Below are 20,566 nucleotides of genomic sequence, written 5' to 3'. Positions count from 1 at the left end.
CATTCCTTAAGATTTCTGTGGCTCCTGAAGTGAAAACTAACTGTGAGTAGGCTGTTTTTACATTTACCAGCATTAGCCCTTAAAGTTTCCAGTCAACAATGACTACCTGTACCATTAACAAGTAACCAGTAACGACGTGGCGGCTGGCCAATAGAGGGCCCCACCACTCACCACAGCAAAAGAACATTAATAATTAAATAAAATTATTCGAAATATATGTATACATGTTTATAGATTAGCTAAATAAATGTTATATAGTTAGAGAATAAAATTCTTATGATAATCTATTGTCTGAAATTACTAATTGGTGACGTGTTTCCTTAGCTGTTACTGACCATTACCTGATAATGGCCTTATTTATCAGAATTCGCAGAAATACATAGTTTAGTTAGGCTGAGAATTAGGCTACAGAACAATTGGACCTGGACTCAGTCCTTAGTGTGTCATTAAAACCAGTGTAATCAAATTTTGTGGTCCCTGTGTAAAGTGTAAAGGAGGCTATTTCTTTTTTTTTTTTTTTTTTTTTTTTTGGGGGGGGGGGGGGGGGGGGGAGGGGGGTTGTTTGTTTGTTTGTTTGCTTGTTTGTATTTTTGTTTTTTATTTGTTTTGTTTTGTATTTTCACAAACACGCTAAACCTTTAATTAATTTCTGTATTGCTGTTTTCAAGTGGCGTTTTAAAAAATGCCCTTCTGAAGTCATCAGTATCTACCACCACGCACGCGCCCCCCACGTGTTTCACAGCTTCCCTCCACTTATTGCAATTCACCTCCCTCTACAACCCTCCCGTTAAATATTGCAGCTCAGAAGGAGGTGCGACAGAGCCTGAACACTGTTTGGCAGCAGGACAGCGCAAAGCGGAGGGCACACCAGGATGAGGGGGACATTTCTGCTCCTACTGCCGCTCCTCTGCTGCTCCGCCGGGGAGGCGCAGCAGCCCGGAGCTGTTCTCAGGGAGTTCTACATAGCAGCTGTGGAGATCGGATGGGACTACATCCACCAAGACGATGCTGACCCAGCGTCCGACCAAAGGTGAACATGTTTAGGTGCAGTTCGGTAATTGCTAGGTGTCTACAAGCAGCTTAAATTTAGTCTAAATATCCAAATTAATAATAACAGGTGACCTGTAGAATCTTATATGACTGGATGATGTTTTATGAATCTGCTAGCTTTCTCATAAATAATCCTTCATTCTTTTCAGAGTGAATTCCAAAACTGTTCCCCAAAAGTTCATTAAGGCAGTTTATAGAGAGTACACAGACTCCACGTACACTGTTCCCAAGGCCAAAGAAGCCTGGACAGGTAGGTGTCCTCCTCAGAAACACAGCGTCATTGACTTTTCCAACAGAAACAATACAATGTATTTGTTTGGCATATGTAAGATTATTCCTTAGAAATAAAATTTACTGTTGTTGCAGGTATTCAGGGCCCAGTGATTATTGCCCAGGCTCGTGACAGAGTGATAGTCCACTTCAAAAACTTGGCATCTCAGCCTTACAGTATCAGTCCTGTTGGGATCACTTACTGGAAACAGTCTGAAGGTAAGTGAACTAGATGCTGAGCATGTGTGATGCCTCAAACGGCACTTTTTCATTTTTCCGGATGTGTTCAAGCTTAAGCTGAATATTACTCAGCAGCATTGTGATCTTGTTAGTCAAACAGTTCACAAGAATCGGACTCAGGTTGTTTAATCATGGTCGGTTTTATGCATGTAAAATAAAGGCTTAAAAGTTCAGACTTGGTGTAGCTTACACTTTAGCAGGTTTTTGTCTGTTAAGACATTTTGGTTCAAATTCAATTAAATTCCTGACAAAAGACACTTTAAAGAAAAATAATCACTTGTAGTTTTTCTTTTTTTTTCTTTTCTACTTAGTGTTAGTAATTGATTTAGAAATCACCAAGAAACAAGTCTCGAAAAGTTGCCCTCTCATTCTTCAGAAATGACTGAGTAACGGTCGTCATTATCTGGTGTGTGCAGATATTGTGGAGCTCGCTGGGACCTAACAGTCAGTCTGCCATTGTATTAGGTGGTTAATCATAGAAAACATTAGCATATGTTCTGCTGTCACTGGAGATCTCCAGCAGCCACTTCCTGTAAGCGCCTCATGTCTTCCCGCTCCAGGGGGAGATTGTTATAACTGAGCTTATCATAATCTGAAAAGCTCCCCCTGTCCAGATTTCACTGGCACATCTAATCACATCAATGTGTGGGTGAGGAAAAGGTTACTCTGTGTGTCTGCATCTGTATCCATACATATCTGATAAAAGTCTTTGAAATTGCACTCGAAATATTAAAACCTTAATGTCACAGAACCTTTTACAACTAAACCAAGAGGTGGGGGTATTTGTAATTTGTTTCAGTGATTAAAAGTTGTTAAGGAAAGAAATTAAGCTCATCGGGACTGAGTGCAGGTCAGAGGAAAAAAAAATCTCCTTTTTAATGCCAATCATCTTGTGACGAGAACGTATTAGAAGACAGAAACTGAAAAAAATAAATAAATAAAAGCAGAACATAATGTGGACATTAAAACAAATAATACTCCCTAGTTTAAGTCAGTCTATTTATTCATTATTTCATCTGCCAAAATGACAAAAAACCATCTCCTTAGCAGTGCAGCTTAACTGGTTTTTTCTCTCAGGAAGTATTAAACCAAACCACACATTGTAATGCCAGCAGTGTTTTTCCACTTCCAACTTATTTGGCTGCTGAAATAACTTAGTAGAACCAGAAAGTCATGCTGTCTCTTTCCTTCCAGGAGCTGGATATGATGACTCCACTGCAGGTCAGGAGAAAGAGGATGACGCTGTGTCTCCTGGAGGATATTATGAGTATGTGTGGGACATTAGCCCTAAAGATGGTCCCACCGCCAGCGACCCTGACTGCCTCACCTACTCATACTCATCCCAAGTGGATACCGTCCGAGACATGAACTCGGGACTCATCGGTGCCCTGCTCATCTGTAAATCAAGTCAGTGAGCTGCAGCTGAATCATTCTTTTTTATTACATATATTTGACACATGCATAAAACTGAACACAAAGATAAGAAAAAATGGGAAGATCATTGTTCCACCATGTGGCTTTAGTTAATAATGAATGATGGAAGAGTATTACCTATGGGTAATTATCTATAATCTCGTTCCAGGTTAGAGATTAGTAAAACTAAATCCATTCATTGCTCAAACTAAGCCTTCAATATAAGAAACAGACTTAATGGAAGAGGCCATACATACTAAAATTTGTCATCAAGCAGTAGACCTACCATTTATAAGCTTCATAGTTCATCTAACCCTGGTATCAATTACCTACTGAATATGTCTTGTAAGGCAGGAAACTTGACAAATGTGTGTAGAATTTAATTCAACATAAAGGAGAACGTGCAAGAGATGTTAAAGTGGAACTATAATGTGCATTTCAGGCTAATTTATTTTTATTTCTGAGACCAGAAGGGCTGGGATTGATCGAGTTATTGTCACAAATCGCTTTATCTACTTCAGACCGACCCTCTCCGTAGGCTGTCAGATCAGCCTGTGGGCAAAACTAGTGGATTGAGACTCTTCCGCATTAAGCCCCACCTCCCACCACTGCACTACATCGGGAGCGCGCACTGCAGCTGCTTTCGCCGTCATTGTAACATCTCATAAACAGAAGGATTAGGCTAATATGAACTCAATAAAAAAAACAAAATATAATGTCAACACATAGCATACAGCCCTACATGTTGGAACCTGAATCAGACCCTGAAAACGAAGTGGGAAAACAGCAACCCACAGCAACGAATGCAGCAGGATGTCTCTCTTTGGTAAACTCACCAGCCATCGTTGGAAATAACGTTATCCGACGTTTTCCACCCGCCTGATGTATTTGTACATGTCCTTGTTAACCAGTAGAAGGTAATCAATCACCGAACCTCATCTCCCGGGACGTCACAAGGATTTCCAAGTAGAAAAAACTCTCTAAAACGACACGTCTTTCGTCGCCATGGAAACCGAACCGAGAGAGTGCTGGAACTGAAACTCAAACTCAAACATGCGTTTAGGTGATAAAAAAACAGTGCCGCTCACATGTCTGATGAGGATTCAACACTGCAACACTGTAGAAACTCAGAAAACTCCAAATACCATAATAGGACCCCTTTAAAGGTAAAGTCACACTTGTCTGCCACATAAACAGCACTCAAGTGTTAAATACAGTAAGAAATATCATGGAAATTATTCAATCAGTTCTTGTGGACATAAACTACCTTTTATTCTGGGAAAAAAAAGAATATCTGGAAAAACACCCACCAGCATCTGCCTTTATCATCAGCGGGACAAGTATAACTGGCATTAAATCATGTGTATTCAGGTCAGATCAGCTATTGTATAAAATTAGAAAAATCACCTTTTTTTTGTCAGAAATCTGTTTTAAAGCCATGTTTATGGAGATAGAAGCTCTGAAACTTAGAGCAGCTACATCCCATGAGCATAAAATGACATAATGGATCAGTTTTAACCAGTCTGCATGGTGACAGCCATCTCACCCACTGTCCAATCAGAAGCAAACTCTTTAAGTAATGGGTACCTCTTGGGTAACCAAACTCATTTTGCTGTGCAGATCAGCACAGTACCCTGAAACTGACACTTCGAAGCCTGAAGCCTGTGGAATAAAGGCCAACAATGCAATTTTTGAATGAATTTTACTAAATGTTACCACATCCCACATTACATGCATTTTGTGTGCCTTCCTCCAGGTGCGTTCACAGACAACGGCCAACGAAGATACCAGGCATTCATCTTACTGTTTGCTGTGTTTGATGAGCGTAAAAGCTGGTATGGTGAGGTTGGAGAGAGAACGAGCAGAGAGAAGTTTAAGAAGAGCAACGGCAGGAAGGAATACCACACCATCAATGGTTATGTCAACTCTACGTTACCCGGTAAAGAAGCAATCTGGCTCAGCTAGAGAGGTTGTTCCATGTTTGTAATGTTAAGTGATCCTAACACTGTTCCCCTGTGTATCAGTTGCTGCATCGTATCACAGGAATTTGGCTCCATTTGCCTTCTCTGTGTTTGTGCAGGTTTGACAGTCTGTCAGGGCCGTGATCCTGTGTTTTGGCACATGATTGGGATGGGCACGGCTCCAGAAATCCACTCCATTCGGTTCCAGGATCACTCCTTGCAGGTAAACCAAGTTTTCAGAGAAAAACACAATCACAGCAAACACGTGTGGCTTGTGTTTAGGTAGCGTTTAATGGTAGACTTTGGCAAATACAAAATCCCTTTGCATTACCAAATAATTGCTCTCACTGATACAACACAATATGATGATAAAAGCAGAAGACTCAACTAAAATGATCCTATAAATGTGCTTTTGTGTGATTATTTCTTTCTTTCCGATATATATATATATATATATATATATATATATATATATATATATATATATATATATATATATATATACATATATATATATATATATACATCATTTCAACTTGCTTTTACAAAATTTTTGTAAGCACGTAAATGTGAAAAAACAAAAATATAGGTGCAATGATTTTTTTTATGAGGTCCACAATACACTTTTCTCAGCATTGTAACTGATATCAGCTGGCTGATTAAATCAAAATATTTGCCACAAGGTTGTGTCTTGCTTGTTGTTGTGTTTAAGATTAAAAATTAACTACAGCAAGCTTTTTTTCTATGCTTTTTATTAAATATGCAGTAATATCCATACGATAAATGCTTTTTACCACATCAAGGCATAGAAAAAAGTCTGATATTTTTACTTCCTGTTCCTTTTACACCCAATTATATTACTAGCCTATTGAGAATTAATGTAATAGTGGCATACAAGTATTTTCTTTCCCGTCTCACTATCTTTTTTTACGACTGAGTGTTAGGGCCACACAGAGAAAACAAAAATGAAGAGGAGGATTTTTTCCTTTCCTCAAAAATAAAGTCAAATACTTTGTAATATTTTTGTCGTATATTTTCTATTCAGTTTTAAAACTTTAGATACTCTTTTTATCAATTCAAATATGTTGCTTAAAGGATTTGCAAATTGTTGAGTTATTTGTTTACAGTTTATACAGCAGTCAAATTGCAGTCATGCATGTAACTTCTCTCCAGATGTATGTCAGCAGAAAAACATATACATGCTGTCTGATAATATCTAACATACACATAGAACACAAAAATGAAGTGTACATATGTTTGAATGGCATTGGATGTTGTTTTCCAGGTTTTGGCCCATCGTAAAGTCACAGTAGAGGTGGCCCCCATGACCTTTGTCACTGCAGAAATGAAACCCGCCACTATAGGTCACTTCCTCGTAAGCTGTCAGATACACGCTCACAACAATGGTAAGAAACACACAACCAGTCTACTAATGCCACTTAAATTCAGTTTACTAGAGGTACTTATTGCTGACATGCCAACTGCCTCTCTTAGATGGCATGAACGCTTTGTTCACTGTGGAAAAATGCCCCGATCCCCGACCTGGCCTGCGCGAGGTCAAACACAACGATAACAACAGAGAAAGTCTGGATGGGTATGATGGAGATTATGATTATATGTTCAACACTGTAAATCTTCAACCCAACAAGCCACTATTTCAAGCCAGAACCAGCAGAGGACAACAGTCGCAAACATGGACACATTTTATTGCTGCTGAGGAGGTGACATGGAACTATGCTCCCCATCTGAAACCCGCAGACAGGTAAAGAACGGAAGAGACGAAATGCAACAGAAGGAACCAAAATTGAGGGGATGAACTAATTGCTTTTATTTTCCATTTCCTTTGTCAGAGAGTTGCAGTCTAGTTATCTGCCTGCGGCACCCCATCACCTTGGCTATAAGTATAAAAAGGTTGTGTATGTGGAATACACAGATGGCTCTTTCACCCAGAGGAAAAACCCAGAAAACACATTGCTGGGTCCGTTATTAAAGGGGAAAGTCAACGATCAGATACATGTAAGTTATTCCCAAGGTTGTGTGAGATTTAATTAAATTTGTGTGAAGCAAAATAAATGATCACATCATAAGAAGACAGTAGTGAATCATAGGACTTTGTTTTTCATCCTGTCAAATACCTTTTGGTTTGATTCCTTTCTAGATCATCTTTAAAAACCTGGCCAGTCACTCTTTTAATATCTACCCCAGTGGTCTTACCAAGATCTCTCCACTTCAGAAATCCACCAATGGTAAGTTTGAGTATGAACAAATTTGGGAACACTTTGTTCAAAAATATCCATAACTTGAATCAGTATGATGCACTGATAAGGCAGTGAAGCAGCAAGAAACTAAAAACATCAGCAGTAGTCACACAAATGTAGCACCTGCCTGCAGAATTACTCTGAATTGTGGCAGCTTAGTCAGGTTTTAAGATGTCGCCAATTCAGAAATTCCTTTAAATCAAATAGTTTTAAACAACACAACAAAGTCAGTGCAACAATATACACTTCTCACAAAAAGTTAGGAATATTCAGCTTTTGGGTGAAATTTCACAACAAGCCTAAAATGCATTCAAACCTGTACAGGTGAACTTAATGTGATCTTCTCTAAGCTTTTAAATGCACATGTCCAACTGTTAAATGTTTCAATAAATTTTGCACAAGTTGTTGTTCTCTAACAAGGAGCTTAACGGCAAAAATCACGGCAGGTATGTGATCCTTGAATTGACCAATAAATGTCCTGGTTCAATTAGAGCTGGTGTTTAAACAGTTGTCCTCATCATGCTGTTCACATTTTGACATCATGAGACCAAGATGACACATAACAATGGAACAACAGTCCCTTGCCATTGCGATGCTTCAAACAGGACGTTCTCAGACAGAAGTGGCCACTGAGCTTGGAGTGTCACAGAGTGTCATCAGCAGGTTGCAACAGAGATATGGAGAGACTGGAAGAGTCACAGAAAGGCCTAGAAGTGGACGTCCTTTGGCCACATCCCGTGCTGATGACCGCTACATTGTGAACACTGCCCTGAGAAACCGGATGATGAATGCCACTCAACTCCAGGCACGTTTAAGAGAGGTGAGAGGCACCCAAGTGTCACGTCAGACCATTCGAAACCGTTGACATCAGCGTGGTCTGCGTGCTAGACGACCTGCACGGGTACCTGACCACACCACCAGGCACAGGCATCATCGTCTTACATGGGCCAGGGAGCATTTACGCTGGACGAGGAACCAGTGGGCCTCAGTGCTGTTCTCTGATGAAAGTCGATTCACACTGAGCAGAAATGATGGCCGGCAACGATGTTGGAGACGTCAGGGAGAGCGCTATGCATCAGCCACTGTTGTCACCAGGCGAGCTTTTGGTGGTGGTGGTGTTACAGTGTGGGCAGGGGTGTCCACTTGGTACAGAACTGCCCTACACTTTGTGAATGGTACAGTGACAAGCCCATACTACCTGAATAACATCATTAATCCAGTGATTGTGCCCCTACATGAACAGCACAGGCCTAATTTCATCTTCATGGACGACAATGCTCCTGATCATCGAGGCCGCGTCATCAGGGAACGGCTGTTGGAGACTGGTGTACCTCAAATGGAATGGCCTGCACTCTCTCCAGACCTGAATCCCATTGAAAACCTGTGGGATCAGCTGAGCCGTCGTGTAGAGGCTCGAGACCCTGCACCCCAGAACCTCAATGACCTGAGGGCTGCCCTTCAAGAAGAGTGGGATGCCATGCCTCAGCAGGCAATAAGTTGCCTTGTGAACAGCACGAGACGTCGTTGTCAAGCTGTAATTGATGCTCAAGGGCACATGACGAGATATTGAGACGTTCAAATTTTTTGTTGTGGTGTAACTACCATTGTTGTTACCTTTTGTGTTGAATGAATTTTTTGAGATGAGGAAATCAGTAGTGCATCCTTCTACTTAAATGTCTTACTTTTATGATATTATATCACTGTAGCATAAACATATTGCATTTTCCATAAATTTCACCTGAAAGCCAAATATCCCTAACTTTTTGTGAGTAGTGTAGATTAAAAACTTCAACCTGTTCCTGTCTTCACATACGGATTCTAACAGTTAAGTGTCCTCATTTATTCATCTTCACTGACACCCAAAATAGAGAATGATTTGCGCTCAGTGGGAGTCCCCCCCAATGGGACCTTTGGCTACATTTGGAGCCTGACAACAAATGATGGACCCCTGGATGGAGACCCACAGTGTCTGACTCAGCTGTATCAGAGCACTGTCACCCCAGAAAGAGACTTGGCCTCAGGGCTGGTGGGCACCCTGCTTATCTGCAAGTACAACGCCATTGATACCAGGGGACAGCTGGTGAGATGAATGTTCACTTGTTTGAGCATCAGTTATATGACAGCCCTTAATGTACACAGTCTATGTACCTTTGTTTGTCAGTTGTTGTTTTTTTTGTTTTTTTTTAAATCTGTTTGTTTTATTGAATCTCTTTTTCCATGCAGTTGGGACCTGATGAGAAGTTGAACCTGATATTTGCTGTGTTTGATGAGAACAGAAGTTGGTATTTCAAGGAAAACATGCAGCGATCCAGCCAAAGCTCCATTGACCCCACAAGTGATAAATTCTACGAATCCAATGTCATTTACAGTAAGTTACACTTCCTAATGCTCATGAGGGAAACAGTAACCAATTATAATATCTCAAAAATGTTCTCCTTGGTCAAAGTCAAACAAAAACATGCTGTCTTTGACTTTCTCTCTTCCTTCAGGTATAAATGGCATCATGTTCAGCGGGCGGCAGTTTGTCATGTGTCAGACTGATGTCTCCTTTTGGCATGTGGCCAATGTTGGGACCCAGAGTGATTTCCTTTCTGTTTACTTCACTGGAAACTTGTTTCAGCACCAAGGCCTCTACCATTCTGTGCTCACGCTCTTCCCAATGACTGCTATAACTGTTCCAATGGAGACCGAGCTGATCGGTGAGATCACAGAGTCACATTTACCGACCATTTTCTCAATAAGTGCAATGTAAGGCGGTTGAAGGGCACAAAAAATGAAATGGTAAATTGTTATTAACTCAGCTTTAGGTCAATTTGGAGGTGATTTTTGCAGTGCCACACATTTTATGTTATTTTATGTTGCTACTTACAAGTAGGTATTGCCAAATGACGTTCACAGGAAGCTCCACAAGTTGACTTTCCATATAAGTCATACAGACTCTGCTTTATCTTTCAGGCGAGTGGGAGATCAGTGCCTTTGATAGTAGCCTCAAGAACCGGGGGATGAGCATCCGTTACACTGTTCGTCCCTGCAACAATGGAGACTTCCCATTGGTTGATCATGATGTGGATGAAAATATTTCAGACTACTATGATGACATAGCTTTCCAGCCAAGGGGCATGACACCTCAAAATGGCACAGTTTTGGTTAGAGTGTGCAAGAAACCCCTAGCCAACAGCACTTCTGGACAAAATTTCACTGTCAAAACTGAAGGTAGAGATGCAGCCTGTCATCTAAGGAGAGTTCCAGTGGCATCGCTGGGGAGAGGGAAACCTCCCCCAGATCAAGGAATTCCAGGGGATATCCTGGAAAATATAGATAGAGATGGGGACTTGACTGCTCCTCAGAATCAGACTGAACATGGGGACAACAGAGGTGGTAGACAAAGAAGACAAGTAAGTGGGAACTGGACAGAGGAAGGCACAAGTTTTGAAGTATTAGATGAAAGAATAACAATAGATAATATTGGAGAAGATGTGGAAAACATGACGGACACTGACGAGAAGAGTACAATGCTAAGAGAAACAAACAGCACGACTGCAGAACTCAAAGATGGCAACAAGATCTCACTGGACAGTGAAGCGTCAACAAACAACAGGCAACAAACTGCAGACTCAAGCTCCTCAGGGGACATGGATGATGAAATGGTGCCACAAAACTCCTTTTATTCCGAAAGAGAGAGGCTCACAGATGATATGTTGGATTTGGGATACAACTTCACGGATGCAAACACAACGGATATCAATCTCTCCCTCGAGTATGATGACTATAGTCATGAGGTACTGCAGTCTGTGTGTCAGTCTTATTAAGTAGAATTTGAAATACCACAAATTTAAACTCACCTTTTGCCAGAATTAAAGATAAAATTTATCTGCAGATCAACAACAAACCAGATATGTTTGGAAAAGGCTTTGTGGACCCCCGTTCTGGAGAAATCAGACCTCGGCACTACTACATTGCTGCAGAAGAGATCACCTGGAACTATGGCATCAGAACGCCACGTCAACTTATTAAACCCAGGTAAGAATAATACTTCCTCCAAGTTTTCGTGAAGAAATTTGACATTGTATGCCTGTATCATCCTGTTTGGTATCACATTTATAGGAGACGTCACTATTTAGAAACAGGCAATTAATAGATCTTTTATTTTTCAAGTGTAAAGGTTGATGTACTTATGTGTGATTACTATCATGGTTGCAGTAAACAAATGTCAGAGCCCTCACAGCTTGGAGAATCAGAACAATTTCCAATGCGCAAGCTGAAGTTTATTCAGGAGGGGGCCATGAAAAAAGCCAATTTCTCACCATCTAAAACATCTTAAACCTCAAAAGATTTAATGAAAACTCAAGCAAGAGCAGCATTGTGTATTGTTACACATTCACACTTCTGTATCAGACAGTTAAACAGAAAGCATCCTGATTAACACAGTACATATATTGTATGGTTACATGGTGAAGTAACCTTGTAGATGACAAGGTTGAAAAGTGGGCGATGCTTCAACTATGGTGTTTTCATGACAGCTGAAAACTGTAGTGACAAAGAAAACCAGTCTAATGGAGAAGTGGTCCGGTGTAGAAAGAAAATACATGTAGCTTTTGCCTGGACAACTTTCAATGTTTTAGCTGTACGTTGCTTAAGGAGGTAAAAATTTTGTTCTTTGCAGGCCCCATCAGAGGCATTTAGTTGAGCTCCTTGTCAGAATTAATCTTCTCTGATTTTTAAACTATAATACTTGGGACATCAAATACTACACAACACCCTGCTATAATAAAACACTTGAAACTCTGACACAGAAACCAGAGAAGAAACGTTCCGGTTAGGAAACTTCTTGCTGTGAGGTAATAGTGTTGGTGGTGTCATGGGTTTTTTTTTTATCTGTTTGCAGCCATTCTTTGCATTTTTGGGGGAATTTGTGATGTGTTTTTGTTTTTTTGTTGTTGTTTTTTTTGTCATCGCTTTTCACCACAGCCTAAGAGGTCGCATACAGTAACAAATCCATATTAAAGTTTAATAATTACATTATTGTGTGCCATTTTATTTCTCTGCATGTTAAAAATGAAATGTAAATCTCATCATGTAGTCTGGGTAAACGGCCGTGTTTACTTTATTATTCCCTTCAGAGAAATGCGTCGGGGCATGAGGAAGTTCCTCCCAGTCTATAAGAAGGTGGTGTTTCGGGCCTATATGGATAAAGATTTCCTGCATCCTGTGGCCAGAGGAGAGCTTGAGGAACACTTGGGAATCATGGGACCTTTTATCAGAACAGAAATTAACGACCTTCTCACTGTAAGTGTTTCCTTTTTTTTATCTGGAAATATTTCTGGCGATATGATGATCAAAGTTTACTTTTTTTGGGGGGGGGGGGCAGTAAGAAACAAAATTGTTGCTTTTTGCTGTCTGATAACCACTCTTATCCCTTGCACTTTTATTTCAGGTTATCTTTAAAAATAATGCAAACAGACCTTACTCTTTTCATCTCCACGGAGTCTATGACCTAAGTCAGGGAGCTGGCATCTCACAAAGCAGTTTCTCTTCTGCTCCTCCTGGGATTCCTGGAGAGCCTGTGCCTCCTGGGGAAGCTCGAACATACAATTGGAGAATAAGCAAGAAACAGGGACCCACTGACTCTGAATTTGACTGCAAGACCGGAGCTTACTACTCCACTGTGGACAAGGCCAGTATTCTAACTTAGATATACATCATTTCACAAATTTATTCTCCAGGAACTTGTTTATTAATATGTAGAAAATGTTTTTTGTTTTTTTTTTTTGTTTTTTTTTTTTTATAAAACAATATTCTAGGAGAGGGACCTTCACTCTGGTCTGATTGGTCCACTGGTGATCTGTAAGACTGGTACCCTGCAGACACATTACAACAAGCAGCTGGACATCCAGGAATTCACCCTCCTCTTCCACACTTTTGATGAAACTAAGAGCTGGTACATGGAGGAGAACCTGCAGCAATACTGTGCTCCACCCTGTCAGGCCAACACTCAGGATCCCTGGTACCACACCAGCAATACGTTTGCAGGTAGCTGAGTGCTCGCATCATGTTTGCTGGTGCTGATGTCTTCATTCCATCCTTGTTTTCTCAGAAATGACACACCTTTTTTTCAGCAATTAATGGTTATGTGGCGGAGACTCTTCCTGGTTTGGTGGTAGCCCAGAACCAGCTCGTGAGATGGCACCTTCTGAATGTGGGAGGTGACAAAGAGTACCACGCCGTGCATTTTCATGGACTACCTTTCACTCTTCACGCAAAGCAGGAACACCGTATGGGTGTCTTCAACCTTTTTCCTGGTAAAAATAAAAACAAATAAGTTTGAAATAAACCTTCTTTTTCAATTGTTTCATTGATGTGTGATATAATTCATGCATCTTACATTTCCCTTATCACTCATTCATTCCTCCAGGTGTTTTTGGGACAGTGGAAATGAACCCCCCCACTGTTGGCACATGGTTGGTGGAGTGCACCATAGGAGACTATCAGCTGGCTGGCATGAGGGCTAAACTGTTGGTTTATAATCCATGTAGGTGCTCATATCCTTGTATGTGTGATGTTGTTTATAAGCTCACTTGAACTACAATATAATAGATTATTATACATAAAAAAGTAGTTTATGTGTTTGGACTTTAGAGGGTTTTGTGCATTTTGAGCCATCTTGTCTCCCACGTATCCTCGTAAGAAAAGTCACAAAATCTAGTGTGTTTTGAGTTTTTGTGGCTCTTTCTTTGTTTGCAAATGTTTTGTCTCTGCATTGTTTTTGTATCTGACTGCTTCCATTATGCATCTCGTTTAGCTTGTCCTGATGTGTCTCTTCTTGTTCTTTTTCTCTCATTGGCAGTCATTTATCCCTTGGCTATCATCCCTGCATCTGGCAGTTGTTTATTTTTTGTGTTTCTTAGTTTCCATTTTGAATTCAGTTCACCTCTGTTTTTCTCCTTGTTTCTCTTTGCTGGATGCATATTTAGCCAGTTTGCAGGCTGTTGTAGTCAGTGTGTGTATCTGTCAGAGCAATTAGCTGTTTTCTGGTTATTTTAAATAACTGTGCTGACTCTACTTTTTTCTTACACCCATTTCTATCTAATAGATTTATTTGCATTTATTCCTTTTGTACATCATTTTGTGCACCCAGACAGTGGACTAAATTGTGTTTTCATACTGTAGCAATCATAAATAATAAATATATTTGATGTATTTCACTTGTTGCATATAGTTACAAATCTGAAATGCTTTACTGATCTTGTATTTTAATTTATTGACCTGCAGTGTGTGTCTTACCGCTGGGAATGAAATCAGAAAGAATAGATGATTCCCAAATCACAGCATCAGATCAGATTGGTAAGACTGTGTTGTTGTTGTTTTTTGTTGTTTGTTTGTTTTTGTGGTTTTTATTTCTAAACACACCAAGAAGACTCCTAATACCTGCCATTATTAAGAGAAGGGTTTACCACTTTTTAAAATCTAAAACTCTCATTTATGTATTCTGAAAGCTCAAACATTACACACAGTGTGACAGATTATGACATTGTTTGCATTTTTGCATCCAGATAACTGGGAACCTAGGCTTGCGAGACTGGACCAGTCCGGTTACATAAACGCCTGGATGGGCAGAAGCAAGAAATCATGGTTACAGGTTAGACATAGAACTATGTGTGTTCCAGTGTGTCTTTATGTTTCCTTTGCAACTACTTTGATGCCAAAACACATAATATCAGTTTAATTTTTTTTTTTTTTTTTAAAAAGTGAGCAGAAGATTATGTGTGTATTCAGGTTGATCTTCAGAAGCCAACCCTGCTGCATGGTGTGCAGACTCAGGGGGTGAGATCGAAGCTGAGGGACCACTACATCTCTTTCTTCACCGTCTCATACAGCCTGGACCAACAGACTTGGACCACTTACAAAGGAAACAGCACCAGGAACACCATGGTATTTTCTGTTATCATACTTGGTTATTATCTGGTAACAAAATTAATTCCTCTTTAAAGAACTTTACAGCAAAGCAGAGATTTAAGATGGAAAACAAGCAGCCAGTTCCAGTTAAATCAGTTGCAATAAAATGTAAATCAATCCAAAATGTGCCGTAATAACCAGCCTTATCCTTTCATTCTGAGTTACAGTGTCTTTCTGTGTTTTAGGTATTTCACGGGAACCTGGACAGCTCCAAAGTTAAAGACAACAGCTTCTCTCCACCGTTTGTGGCTCGCTATATCAGGATTCACCCATTCCGCTACATGCAAAAACCTGCTCTCCGGATGGAGCTGCTGGGATGTGATCTTAACAGTGAGTGGCCATAACAGTGGCAGAATTGTATTTTAGCATGAAAAAGTGGGGTGGATGACTCAGCTTAAAAGGTTCTATATGTGACCAGGCTGTTCCATGCCTCTTGGACTCCAGAAGATTATTCCTGAGGAGAACTTTATTGCCTCCTCATTTCATTCATCTCTGTTGCGGAGTTGGAAGCCCAGCCTGGCCCGTCTTCACCAGAGAGGCAGCGTCAACGCCTGGAGGCCACAGGTGCGCAGAGTTTTAGCTGTACATGCAACTGAAACACAACACACCAACAAGATCCACTTTCATGATGCAATAGAAAGGAGGATTTCTAAAACTGGAGCAAAACCACAGCTGATATCCATAATGAGTTGCATCAAATGAACTACTTGGTAGCCAGTAGATCACGGTTATGAAGAATGAATTATGGTAATGTGGTATTAGAAAAAAATATTATTTACAGCTACTTTAATTCCAAATAGTATTTGAGAACTATTACAGTGTGTTTTAAACCAGTTATGCAAACAATAAGAACCTTTTTACCTTCTCTCTCTGTTCTCTTATCATGCTTGGCTGGGGTTGATCCTTTCCTCCTCTTCAGCTTATCGTTTTCACACCCTGCATCCCTGAACTGTGGGAGTGTTACTTGTCCTGCTGGCAAACTGTGGAGCTGCTATTAAAGCCTTCACACAACACTTGAAAATCTTTGACAAAGGTCACAGAGATACACACAGCCCATTTGTTACACTAATATTTTCTTTGGACAGCTTTAGCTTTGATTTTGAAATACACCGCCAGACACAGGTTTGGACACATTTTCTCTTTAAATCTAATGGGAGCTTTACTGTGTACAGTACAGCAGCGACTTTAACCCTAATCATGGCATATTTAGGTTTTAAAATATATGTAAACGGAGAAAATTTGTTGCAACTAAACCAAATCTGAAAGAATCAAAATTGCACTATTTCTTTCTGTAAAGTTTAAAATTTTGCACGAATGTCAATCACTCATTTACAATATGTCTATAATAATATCAAGATATAAAAAAGGGAAATTGGGGCCTATTGAGTGTCAGAATTACTATTTTCAGTAGTAAGCAAATCTATTAAGGAAGAAGACAAAGAAAAAGAAAACTTGTGTAAAAGTAAAAGCCCCATGCATGGTGTATATCATAGACAAGTTTAGAGTTACTTTTAGTTGTAATGAGCCTGTCATGTGACGCTTGCCATCTAGTCAGCACAAAATGTTACTGTGTAATGTCCAAAGAACTTAAAGCCCACTCACCCTTTATCTAATAGCATTTTCAAACAGCACCTAAGCTTAATCTGACAAATGTTCTGTCTCTCTACACTGGCCAATTTAGTTGCTTCACTGAATTAGGGAAAAACCTGCAGATAGGTCTAGGAGAAGAAGGGAGTAAGATTATTCATTGTCTGTATAACATTTTAAACACAGAAGGGTTGATGAGAGCAAAGGCCGACTAAACAAACAGAACACCCCGAAGTAAAAAGTAAAAGACAATTTAAATAATCCCCAAAAACAAAAGTAAAAGAAAACTCATTTTGAACTACCCTAACTTTAAATAAATAACCAAATAAACCCAAACAAACACTTACAAACACTTACATGCAAACATTGTGGGATGGCAAGTGGCCAAATGTCAGGACGTCCAGCTCCTTTAGAGGCTTTAGAGGCCACCACAACACACCACTTAGCAGAAGGAGGGGCACATGGAAAGGCAGCACAACACACATGTGAAGCAAAGCATCAACCATGTTCCTGGAACAATACTCTTAACATATAACTTAATCAAATGTTTTTATAAGTGAAGCAAAATCCATCTGGATCGACAGAGACCTTTGTAAACCAATACTGCCATTTGTAGCCTTTTTTTCTGAATGTAGAGATAAATACCACAATGGTACACACTAATGCAGGGATCACCAAGTACTTGGGCCACTGTACTGCTGGTTTTAGATGATTCCCTGCAGCACCTGACTCAAATAAATGGGTCATCAAGAAGCTGGTGCACTACTTGACAGAAACTGTTGCAGAACCATCCTATTTGAAAGAAGAGCTCTGCAGCACGGATTTTACTCAAACTTGCAGTACAGCAGATGAAGTGGTCCAGAGCTGGTAATTGTTGCCATGGTGCAACAGAATCATCTTAAATAAAATTTAGAAAAAAAGCTTGAAATAACCAATGACTAAAGCAGCAACAACTATAACCTTTTTTTCTGCCAAACAGACTAAGAATGAAACAGTGTTTTTATAGTGGGTCTGATGGTTTATTGGCCTCATTTTACTGAGTCAGGGCAAAGTCAGCAATTTAGGAAAACTACTCACTGTTTTCTGTCAATGTCTGAACACTTTCAGTCAATGCTAGTCTGATGGAATAAGCATTGTTTTTGTACAAAAGTACTACAGAAGCTAATAAATAGTACTGCTGCAGTACTTAGCTTGTTGCTAACATAGACAATAACATTAAGTCATCTTATGACAGTCATGAACTTCTCAGGCACTTAATGTTACAGTTTGTTGGCTTTTTGTTTGTTCCTTTATAACATTTTTATACCAGAAAGTTGCAACATAGGGTCCCACAGTAACATAGCACATATCAGTGGGTGTTAGATGGCTCAGAAAAAAACAAACTGCTCATATTTCTAGCTAATACGTCTACGTTTGTGTGAATGTTCTTTTCTCTGCATTCTAAAGTGTTTCTTCTTCACCCCAGAACAATAACCCCCACGAGTGGCTGCAGGTGGACTTGGGAAAAGTCAGGCGTGTCACAGGTGTGGTCACCCAAGGAGCACGATCCCTGCTGACCCAGATGATGGTGACTGAGTTCTCAGTCACCTTCAGTCAGGATGGACATTTATGGAACAGTGTGTTAGAGGAGAACTCCCAAAGAGAAAAGGTACATTAAAAGCACAAATAATTTTCCAATGTGATCAGAAGTGCATCAGTGCTTCCAAGAAATCTCATAAACCAGCTCTTTCATTTGTTTCCTTCGTAAAATCTGGGATTTCTTCCTCACTGGTAAATGAATCAAGCCATCAGGCTGTTTTTTATGTATTTGTGACTAACAGAATTTGAAATGTCACTCTTGTAAAATTTCTATCTACATCTTGAAGATGTGCATTAATTTATCTCTAAATTGTGACTTCCGTGTATGTGTTGAATGCTAATATTTGTCAGATATCCTCAATGTTTCTCTATTTCCTTTCTCTTTCCCCTCAGATATTTCCAGGAAACAATGATCCAGACGAGGAAGCTCTTGCTATATTTGACTCTCCTCTATTTGGCCGCTTTATTCGCATCCACCCTCGGGGTTGGATCAACGACATCGCTCTCCGCCTGGAGGTGTTGGGCTGTGACACACAGCTAGGGGTCTGACACCATGGGGCCAGACAACCAGCATCTTCCAGCAGAATTTTAGTAGCGTTCCTCTGGAGTTTGACAGGAGAAAGAGAGAAAAGAGAATTGCTATGTAGAGCACATAAGTTATATTTAAACTATCTGAAGCTATCTCTTCTGCAGCCACAACTTTGTTTACATTTGAACTACTTCTCTTTTTACCACAGATCTCTTCATTGTTGTTGATAAACCTGCTGTTGGGAAATTATGAATATTCAAAGGAATATAATATTTCAAATGCAGAAGAATATTTAACACAGCTGTGCAAAGAGCAGAGCAAACCTTTTGAATGTAAGTGTGTGAATATTTTAGTCTCAGATGGATGTAAACTGTTTGACTTCTTGTATATCACTGGAAAAGTTTTATTTTTGTTCTTTATTTGAGATCTTATCAACTAAATTTCTGAGCCTTGGTGTATTTGTTTCTTTTCTTTTGTCCTTCTATGATGCCTTGAAACATCGGTTAACACAAAAGCACATTCCCAGAACTTTCCTTCCTTTAATTTCCTCCCTCTTCCCCAAACATTTTCTTTTCTCTTTCCATGTGTCTTTAAGCCAGAACTTCCCTGAGCTGTTCTGTTTTTTTTTTGGTCTTATCCTCCTTCACCAGGCCCTCCTGGCAGAAACAAACAACGCTCGAGCTCCAGCATTGTTCTGTTTACGTAAAATATGCAGTTGTGTTACACAGAGGAAGAATAAGTCAGTTCACAAAGTAACAAAGAGGGAATGGTAAAATTTACAAGGTCCATCCATGTCTCTATAAAGCACTGTGTTTTGAGTGTCGGTCCAAGCAACCTTAATCACCTCATTATCAGCCTGGATGTTTTCAGGCATGGAGGAGGTGTGGGGGCTTTGTTTTGTTTGGAGGTCGGATGCTGGACGGGACATACATTGGCAAAGATGTGGCAGCAGCACCTTTTGTGTGGCTGTCACACATTATCTTTCAGAAAAACAATAACATGCCATTTGTAATCTCAAAAAACGGAGCACCAATATTCACATCCTGCTGGATGATGGCTCAAAAACATGACGTTAGAGCAGATGACAATGGAAAGGCTGTGGAATGTTGCCCAGGTACGATCACCTATCAGCAGCTGGGATTGAGCTCACAGTGTGTGAAAGCAGCAACATCAACAAATACAGGTCTGTCACATGGCAGCTCTCATGTCTTTCTCACAGTCAAGTTTCCAATACAGACAACCACATGTTTTCATTACTGAATAATTCTTTGATTCTTTCTTTTTAAGGATTTAGTTTTCATAAGTCACAGACAAGAAAACAGTTTGACACAAGCAGAAAAAAAAATTACCAGAATTTTGTCATCATATCTTACATCATTTCCTCATTTCCTGTCTTCATATGAAAGATTGTTGAGAACCTGCAGTAGAACAAGAAAGCAGAAGTACTTTTTTTCTCTTTTTCTTGGGAGATAATTTCACCATTTAAAAGTGACCAATGTGTATGGGTGCATGCTTTGTGTAATTTTTAGTTATGTTATTTCTTGAAAATCATCAGTCGGTCCTTTGACCTTCATACCTATGTGTTTTATAAAGCAAAGCAACTTACAATACTTGTATTACTTACACAAAACAAGTTTTAATTATTTAACTGATTTAAGGTCTTGAATAGATAATTACACTGAAAACCTGCTTTCTGAATGAAGACACAGCGTCAGTTTTTGAAAGTT

General features: G+C 39.8%; 1 protein-coding gene across 1 annotated transcript; it reads left to right on the top strand.

Moving 5' to 3' along the window:
- Nucleotides 1-872: 872 nt before the first annotated feature.
- On the top strand, nt 873-18,859 carry f8 (coagulation factor VIII, procoagulant component; the record flags this gene model as incomplete). The annotated part of the gene is made up of 27 exons (XM_079250103.1): nt 873-1,030; nt 1,200-1,300; nt 1,417-1,539; nt 2,755-2,967; nt 4,730-4,912; nt 5,054-5,157; nt 6,220-6,340; nt 6,429-6,696; nt 6,785-6,950; nt 7,093-7,180; nt 9,061-9,272; nt 9,416-9,560; nt 9,682-9,891; nt 10,148-10,971; nt 11,070-11,212; nt 12,313-12,478; nt 12,627-12,866; nt 12,994-13,222; nt 13,309-13,491; nt 13,605-13,721; nt 14,462-14,533; nt 14,743-14,828; nt 14,966-15,121; nt 15,331-15,475; nt 15,564-15,709; nt 18,198-18,380; nt 18,704-18,859. 27 exons carry the CDS (start codon nt 873-875, stop codon nt 18,857-18,859), a joined length of 4,938 nt encoding a protein of 1,645 aa, XP_079106229.1.
- Nucleotides 18,860-20,566: the final 1,707 nt, after the last annotated feature.

This window comes from Telmatherina bonti (assembly GCF_933228915.1).
Source record: "Telmatherina bonti genome assembly, chromosome: 12".
Lineage (NCBI taxonomy): Eukaryota > Metazoa > Chordata > Actinopteri > Atheriniformes > Telmatherinidae > Telmatherina > Telmatherina bonti.
Note: the sequence above shows the minus strand (reverse complement) of the source record. Positions and strands in the feature narration are given on the sequence as shown.